Here is a 9,278-nt window from a genome sequence, read left to right as displayed (position 1 = left end):
TTTGATCCCTTCCCAAGAGTGTAAACGTGTTCGTGTGTCCCCTTCATCCTATTCCTGGCTTTTCCTCATCTTCTCTGTCCCTTTTAATTTTCTTCTTTTTCTCCCCCTGGAAGTAGCTGGTATAAGAAGTGTCCTGAAAAGGTGAGGTTTTGGTCTAAAGAGAAGATTTCTTTTTTGTCCTCAAGTCTTAGAAGCTAAGACCTTTCTATGGTGGCCAAAATCACACACATATACACACACTGTCTCTCTTTAAGCAACTTCCTTCTTCCAGCTCCAGTCCTTTTGCTTCAATTCACTCATACAGAGTAAGTCTATTCAGCTTGTTTTTGAGTAAGCAAATTAGTGTCATGGAAATGTGACCCGAAAATTTTACCTAGCAAAATGTGCTTAAGCGCTCTGCGAAACCAGGGGTAGAAGAAACCATATATTAAGGGATTACACGCGGAGTTAAAATAACCAAACCACGTCAGAGCCTCGAACAAAACCCCGGGAGTGGAGAAGTCCAAAAAGGGATCCAATAAAATTGTGAAGAAACAGGGAAACCAGCATAATAAGAAAACACTCATCACTGTTCCTAAAGTTTTGGCTGCCTTTTTGTCTCTCCTCATTTGGTTGTTTTGATTTTCTGGCAAGTTATTGATTGCACGAGCGTGTTTTCTGGATAGGGCAAAAATTTTGCCATAAATCGCCACCATCACAGACCCAGGCGTGAAGAAACCTGCCATAAACAAGGTGGTTCCCCATAGCTTGTTGAACATCACTGGGCAGGAACTGGAACAAGCCACCAAGATGCCATAGCCTTCTATTCCATCAGCGTAGGCCTCCGAGAAGACCACCCCGAACGCGAAGGCTCCGGGGACTGACCAGCAGAGAAGCAGCAACCGTTTAATGACTGGAACTGTCATTTTGGAGGAATAACGCAAAGGGTAACAGATAGCATAAAATCTATCAACAGCCACTGAGCAAAGATGGAAAATGGACGCGATGCTAAGCATCAGGTCAAAACTATAATGAATCTTGCAAAATGTAAGCCCGAAATACCAGCAGTTCTCCACGGATCTGATCATACTGTACGGCATGATGGTGAACCCCAGCAGCAAGTCAGTGACGGCCATGGAGAGGATGAGGAAGTTGCTTGGTGTGTGAAGCTGCTTGAAGTAGGAAATAGAAATTATCATGGCAAGATTGCCAAACACTGCGATGAATATGGCTCCCACCATGAATGAATACATGGCAGCTCGGACACCCAGTGGCCTTTCATTTTCTGGGCAAGATCCATTTCCATATTCAGAGCAATCTATTTCCTTCAGAAAAAGCAAGAACACATGGAATTTTGTCAGATAATATGAAATATTCTATGTTTTATATGTGCTATCGCAGAAAAATTTAGGAAAGACGTAGAAGACTCAAGCAAGATAATTAATTTATGCTGAAATGTTACTTATGATCTTTCTCATTTATTTATCTTAACCTTTATTTGCAACTTTATAGACTTCTAACCTAATAAGTCTAAATGATCATTATTTACTCTATAATTGCTTTGATTCAAATTATACCAAAAATGTTTAGTAAGCTCTTAGTTTATGCCAAGGCCTGAAATTAAAAAGAAGAATGAGGATGAAAAGGAGAAGGAGGGGTGAGGAGAGAGAAGGGGAGGGGATGGGGAAGGGAGGGAAGAGAAGGAGGAAAGGGAGTAGAAAGAGGAGGAGGAAAACAAGGAGAAAAAGAAGAAGCAAGTTTATTCTTGCTTCTCCTTATGTACATAGATATCTACTAGACAATACATTGACTTCTCCTTCAAAAGAGTCTGGAACATAATCAGTTTTGATTTGATTGAAGTCTATTGTCTTGTGTGATCAGGAGTTTATTTGAAAACAGTTTCATTCATGTTTCGTTATTTTCACTGTGCTTCCAGTTTTTTCGTGCTAAGGTTGTTTGACAGGGGAAGAAACATTTAAGGCTGTCCAATGATCTGGTAGAAGCACCCTATTCAGCCAGTCATGGAGTCTTGATGAGCATCCCGGCAGCCAGAACAGCTAAATCAGAGGTGGGCAGGGGTCAAAGCTGACAGCACTCACTTCTTTGTGAAGAGCAGGTACAGCTCCCCCGGGGCCTCTCCTTGGAGCCTCATAAAATGCACCACAGGCCATGATGGCAGCCTGAGGAGCTCCAGTGTGTGAGCCACACAGAGGGCTAGGAGCAGGTGGCTGGCAGGCTCCAGGAAAGCAAGCCATCTCCACCACAAGAAAACCAAACAGCCCGCGCCCTCTCTGTGTTGGCCAGTGTCTTCATTTTGCCTATAAAAATTTGCATCCTGCCATCTACACGTATATTTGGATGTAACATGTTCACAAAGTAGCATAACTTTCTTTCTTAACGTACATTAAGGAAAAAATCACTATCTAAACACGAAGCATAACTGGGAATATTGCAGAAAGCCTTTGACCATTAATGACCTGACCAGTTACCAACAAGAAAACCATTAAATTACTGCGACATAAGAGCACCATCACATGCAGATCAATAACTGTTTATTGAGTGCCCACAGGACACAAGACACAATGGAAGCAACAAGAAAGCGTGAGCTAGTCTCGGGCTGCAAAGTTTGCAAAACAGCCGAAGAGACGAAACACATCCATACATAAACCCTCATGATTCTGCACCGCAGATAAAAAGGAACAGTGGTGATTAACCAGCCGAGGAGAGGTCGAGGCAAGTGTGCCGCCAAAGATCAAAAATGGACAAGAGAATTTCAGGCGGGGGTAGACAAAAATGCTCCAGCAAGGGGGGAGCTTTTGATCAGGCTCTCAATGGGTGGAGAGGGTTTGAACAGAAGGGAAAAAAGCCTGTTTCAAGTAGAAGGAAGGGTGAACAGAAGACACTCGCAGGATCTCTGAGACACCAAGGAGCAGCAGGGTGGAGCAGAGGAGGGAAAGGCAGAGGGGAGGGTTTCTAGTTTCATTGGCGCTCCCCAGACTGGTGTTCTTAGCCAGTATAGAGTCAAGGGGCTTTCCCACTTTGTCCTCAAATTTAAGTGGTGATTTAAAAAAGAAAAAGATGGAAGCAGTTGAGTTAGCTACAGAAGAATAAAATTAAAAGCTTTTTCCAACTGATTCTGAGCTTTGAGTCCAAGGCTATTTTATTCTCCTCATCCTTCCTGCTCTGGGATCCTGTCCCCACCTGTGCAGAACTAATGGTCTAACTATAAGATGGGACACATTTTAGCAATGGAGATAAAGATGGAAAAGGAGCCATCTTTACATCTGGGACATGGGTAATTACAACCCCATAATAGGAACACCACCAAACTGCACTTGGGGTCTCTGTCAACTAATGCTGCTTAAAGAAACAACAGACATTCCTGAAAGATAGTTCTGCCAAAACATTTTTATCCCCAAATTTCTAAAATGTATACAATTGGTTCCTAAACTGTATTCATTTTCAGCAGCTACAGTAGAGCTTTCTAATATGCATATAGCATTTGTCTCCTGTTCCTCCTTACATCCTCACAGGGAAAAAGGTAGGAGATAAAAACAAGAGGCAAGGAATTTTCCCCCATCTTGGTACCAAGTTTTTCGGTTAATTACCATTCCTTCTTAGCCACCTGCTGACCAGTTAAGCACCAGCACAGAAGACAAGACTGGGAGAAAATGCAGTTTTATAAAATAGAGAAGAAAGTTTTAATCACCTTCAAAATGCTCACTGAAAAGCACAGGATAGCCAAAGAAAATTTTCTTAGTTTATTTTTAAATCACATCACTTCTTAGAAAGTAAAGCTAGGAGAAATAACAAATACTTTCATTTTAATGAAAAAAGCACACACACACACACACAATATTCTTGTCCTAAAGGCAACTCCTCAACAGTAACTTTTAAGATTTAATTGCAAACTTCTTTGTGCTCCTAGCTCAGTGACTTTGATATTGTTAATCATCCTACCTTACCACTTTTGGAAAAGTCTTACTCAGTTCTTCTAAGCTTCAAATCACAGGGTACGGAGCTTGACTTCCCTGCCTTTGAGCATTCTGGAACTTTAGCCGGTCAACTCTAAGAACTATAATAAAGTTCTTTGAAACACATAATAGGATGTGCAAGTTTGCATTCCTTGTACACTGGCCACAGAGCAGGAAGGGGCACATTAGATGACTACTTGGTGACTTCATCAAACAATATTTTTAAATAAATTCCACTTCATCATCATCTTTCTCTGTGGTACGTTTGGCATATTTCTTGCAAGTGATCCATCATCAGTTTAAACCTTTCAGTGGCCATATCTTTACATGTTTCAGATCAACTGTGGAAAGCTAAATGCCAAAAACAATGTTTTCAAAGGCTATATCCTTCAAGTATCATTTTTTCCATTTTTTAAACCTATTAACGTAAGCATATATAGATACAAGGATTGCAATGAGGATTGCAATAGAAAATCTGGCCTTTTCTCCACACTGTTATGTTTCCACAGGAGGCTCAGGCACAAAAAAGCAAGATTTGGAACATACTGAATTGCTTGCCCATTCAGCCTGTGAATAGATACCATGTCTAACTTTTTATTCTACTCAATTGTTCACATAAATTGATTTCTACACCCCTGAGAAAGTGATTGAGCTGCAGGACCATGACCAATAATAAAGACTTTTCTGATTTTTCTAATATGATCTCATTTCTTTTTGCCTTGTCGTTAAATTTGATCGGTGCTTGCATATTAAATATTCCTTTGCTTTAGCAACCACTTTTAAGACTTGTAAGGGACGTTACAAAGTCCTTCTTCCTGCTAATCATTCTTTTTGCTTTCCTTGAATTATTTTGCCTTTGCCCAACCTATTGATTTCCTTTAGTTGTTCAATTTTTATCAAATATTCAATGTTAAGGAATCTTAACATATTAAATAATACTATGAACAGTCTTAGCACAATGCCTGATACAGAAAGGGCATTATTAAAGGTGCCTTTGCCCTCGTCTTCCTTTTTCTTTCCTTCTTTCCTTGTTGGGATGAACACAACGTTCAAAAATACATTCAACCAGAAGAGATTTCTCCTAAGAAAGTAGAGGGATGCAACTGTGTATGCAAAGACCAGATGACCGCCTTAATCCTCTGCTTCTCTTAGGTGAACAGCAGTGATAAACAGTTTACTCAGCCGCTTATGAGGAGGTAACCTTTCCAGGATTCTAGATCTTCTCAGGAAACATGCTGCACTGGCCAAAAGGCAGCACATTATCCTGTTCACATATTTAAAAGGCTCTGCCTTTTATGACAAATTCATATTAAGTCCTGCGCCGACAATCTTCCACATTCCTACACATTCTCTATGCACCAGACCAAAATGCAAGAAAGAAGAGTCGATGCGCCAGCAATGCAACTGCATTGTTAGGGGGACAACTGACTTCTCAAGAAAACCTCAAAGAAGAGAAAGCACAGATCTTCCTTCTTAATCCCTCTCCACATACCTGTTGCACTATAGAAGATGCCATTGTTGCTTCAAGTCCTTACTCAGGGAACTTTGTTTCTTTTCTAACTACTGTGAATGCTTATATAGAGCTCCAAGACCTGAACTTGTGTGAATGGTGCGCGTCTATAATTTAACAATTGATCTCAAGGGAATTGGGTCTGAAAAATTAAAAAAAAAAAAAAGCAAAAACAAACCTTTGTGTTCCTAAAGTCTAGCAGCTTAACGAGCCTAAACCGCTCCTCCAGGCTCTCAGGAGCCTCCGCTCACCTGTTTTCCTCACCCACAGCACTGAAGGCTCTGAGTGCGCTATTTTATAACGTCTGTAAAGCAGATCTGAACCACTGAGCTACGGGTGGCCCTAAAGAACCTGATCCCAAGCACAGAGGGATGGGGCCAGTGTTTCAAGAGGAAAATGGATATGTGCCCTCCATCTTCAGGAAAATCTGAGACTGTCACTGTCCGTATTTCATCTCACGTTTCAGTCACTGAGAACAGGCCTTACCACCCGCTGTTTTTCTCTTTTCTCCTTTGTGTAATTGTGACTGAGAACAAACCTCATCAACCCTCTTAGACCAGAGGGAATGGGGCATAATTATTATCTCTCTAAGGAACTCAGATGATGATGTCAGAATCTTCTCAGATGTTCCCAGCTTAAATCTACTCGTATAAGAAAGGGTCTACTTTTTTGTTTGTGTTCTTTTAAAATATGGAAGTTCATTTTTCTCTGTTGGGTCAGCCTTAGGAGACAACATACCCCAGATATAGATGAAATCCAATACTGGTCACCAGAAGACATCGGGGTCCTGCTTGAATTAAAGTTCTACCCGCTCTGTGTGATCTCAGTCTGCTTGGCTCGGGCCTGCTGTCTAAGGATGTGACTGGTGCAGCCACAAGAGGGCTGAGCTTTAGAGGGCCCACACTGTTTAACGCCCTCCTGTCGCCCTCTTGAAATTCCTAATAATTTTTTAACAAAGGACCCTGCAATTTCATTTTGTGATGGGCTGCACAAATTATGTAGCCGGTCCTGGCTTAGTCTTACTCAGGAGCTCTTCTTGAAGAAGAGAAAGAGGAACAGAAAAAAAATCTCTTTTCATTTCAGAGCAGATTCATATTTATATTATATGATGAGAAAAATGTATATTAAAGTATTTCTTTATTACCACAATTCTTTGCTAAGAAGGTAGAATTTCGTTTTTTTAATAGCAGAAGACATTATTACTCAAAAGTTGTCTGCAACTTCCATCTCTTCTGGGGAGACAGTAAGCCATTCTGGATGAACCTTCTTGGTTCTGCAAAGACTTACTCAAGCATTCTTTTTTAATTATGTAGATGGGAGACAAGTAGCAGAAAAAGGTTAGAACTTAAATTTTTATTTTTAAAGAGCTAAGGAACATACGTGAAGCGGAAGGAATGAGTCCCGTCCTCTTCCCCTTTGAGGTTCACTCCCACTAGAGTGTATCTAACAGACTGAAACATATCATTTTAGCCCGCCTGGCAAGAAAGGATACTACAGCCTTCCTGAGCGGGACTGACCACTAGGGAGGGCATAAGGAGGATTGACGGTGCGAGTCAAAACCAAAGCCTAGAAATAGTATATGGGTGAGCCTTAAAACTCTTCTGAACCAGCCTCTGTAATCCCAAGGGCAAGATCTAAAAGAAAGAGCTCTTTGGTGAATGCAGCTGTAAGGAGCCCCAGCTCACACCTTGTTCCTAAGCCCTTAGAAACCGTATCGTTGGGGGCTGGCCTGTGGCTGACTGGTTAGGTTCCTGCGCTCTGCTTCCGCAGCCCAGGGTTTCACTGGTTCGGATCCTGGGCGCTGACACGGCACCACTCGTCGGGTCACGTTGAGGCAGCGTCCCACGTACCACAACTAGAAGGACCCACAGCTAAAATATACAACTATATACTGGGGGGATTTGGGGAGAAAAAGCAGAGAGGAAAAAAAAAAGAAGATTGGCAACAGTTGTTAGCTCAGGTGCCAATCTTTAAAAAAAAAAAGAAACCATAGCGTCCCCTCACAGCCCCACATCTCTACATCATTGCAGATGGAATGGCATCATCGGCCTGGGTGTTCACCCACTTTTCAACAGCGACACCTCGTGGCATCTTGGAAGAACTGAATCTTTGACTTAAAAGTTCTTTGTGATCTGGCTTATGGCTTACTATTTAACCTCATCTCCTACAGCTCTCCTTCGTCAAAGAAAGTATCAGATTTGATAGAAAAAAGTTCAACTACTAACTGTTTTAAAGAGATACATCTAAAACATAAGAATTCAGAAATTTTGAAAATAAAAAAAGATAGAAAACATATTCCAAAAAAATATAAATCAAAAGAAAGCTTCTGGGGTTATGTTAATATCAGACGATCAGGCAAAAAGCGTGACTGGTGAAAGGATCCATGAAGAAAAGAGTTCCACTTGTCAAGACGATATAATGTATCTACATTTAATAACAGTCTCCAAACCTCAAAGGAAAAAATGACCAAACTACAAGAGAAAACAAAATCCACAATCATTGTGGGAGATTTTCACTCATACCTATCAACAACTGAAAGAATAAGTAAACTAAATATCAGTAAGATTTTACATAAGCTAGACCTAATGAAAACATGTGGAACAGTATACAAAGTGACTGCGTAACAGTCTTCTCAGGCATACACAAAATGTTTACAAAGGTTGACGAAATGTTGGGATATAAAGTTTCAACTAATTTCAAAGGACTAAAACCCTACATATTGGGTTCTCTGTGCACAAATCATTTAACCTAGAAATAATAACAAAAAGATTACTAGAAAAACTGTCTACCTTTGGGTATTAAAAAATATATTTCTAAATAACTCATTGACTAAAGGTGGAATTAAACATTAAAATTAGAATTTACTGGGACCAGCCCCATGGCGTAGTGATTAAGTCCACTTGCTCTGCTTCAGCAGCCCAGGGTTTACAGTGTCAATGAAAATAATCCATAACCAATCTATAAATGAAAATTTGGGTGAGTTTATTCTGAGCTTAAATCTTAGGATTATAACCTGGGAGAGTCTTTCCACAAAGGAACAGAGCACTCCAAAGAAGTGGGGGTACACAGGGTGGTTATATACCCTTAAAGAGGGTGTTTCACATGTGATTGAAATGTCCCTCCCACAATAGTCACAAGATTGCCCTGTAGGCACAGCTCTTGATGGACACAGCAGGTAGTGGGTCTGCTATCTTGGTGGGCGTAGCAGGAGGCAAGTCTATTGTCTCGAGCTGGGTGGTCACAGGTGAGCGCAGCAATCAGTTTCTAGTCTGATGAAAGATACTTAATCCTTAAGGAAACGCCAATGTTGGGAGGGGGAGGGAAGTTGCACCTTTATCTCAAGGGCCTTTTGCTCTTGGAATAGGGAATCTCTAAAGCAGATATACAATGCATGCTCTTTTGGAAAGACAAGGTCAGGCCGAATTAGGTTTACACCAAATGGCTTCCTCATATATTCCAATATATCCTATTACTTGCCATTTTTGTTTGTCAATATGTTCGGATCCTGGGCACAGACCTAGCACCACTTGTCAAGCCACGCTGTGGCAGCAACCCATACAAAATAGGGGAAGATTGGCATAGATGTTAGCTCAGGGCCAATCTTCCTCAAGCAAAAAGAAGACAATTGGCAACAGGTGTTAACTCAGGGCCAATTTTCCTCACACACACACACACACAAAATTAGGATTTACTTTGAACTGGACAATGAACAAATTTATTAAGGCTTGAAAAAGTTCGCTAAAGCAGGACTTAAAGGGATCCTTTTTGTCTAAATTGCTTAAAAGAAGAAAGAAGAAAACAAGGAAGACTGAAAA

The 9,278-nt window shown here is 40.9% G+C and overlaps 1 protein-coding gene across 1 annotated transcript; it reads right to left on the bottom strand.

Annotated features, from left to right (window-relative positions):
* Positions 1–311: 311 nt before the first annotated feature.
* LOC124247849 (trace amine-associated receptor 2) lies at positions 312–6,169 on the bottom strand. Its single transcript, XM_046677617.1, has 3 exons — positions 6,129–6,169; positions 4,007–4,010; positions 312–1,304 (listed from the first exon to the last, which is right to left on the bottom strand). The coding sequence occupies exon 3, from the start codon at positions 1,230–1,232 to the stop codon at positions 312–314; it is 921 nt and encodes a 306-aa protein (XP_046533573.1). The 5' UTR covers positions 1,233–1,304; positions 4,007–4,010; positions 6,129–6,169.
* Positions 6,170–9,278: the final 3,109 nt, after the last annotated feature.

This window comes from Equus quagga, chromosome 11 (genome assembly GCF_021613505.1).
Source record: "Equus quagga isolate Etosha38 chromosome 11, UCLA_HA_Equagga_1.0, whole genome shotgun sequence".
NCBI classification, from domain to species: Eukaryota; Metazoa; Chordata; class Mammalia; order Perissodactyla; family Equidae; genus Equus; species Equus quagga.
The sequence above is the reverse complement of the archived record's forward strand: the minus strand, read 5'-3'. Positions and strand labels throughout refer to the sequence as shown.

What these genes read in the sequence shown, in the direction of transcription:
- LOC124247849 (XM_046677617.1), bottom strand. Translation starts at nt 1,232, where the DNA reads ATGTATTCATTCATGGTGGGAGCCATATTCATCGCAGTGTTTGGCAAT.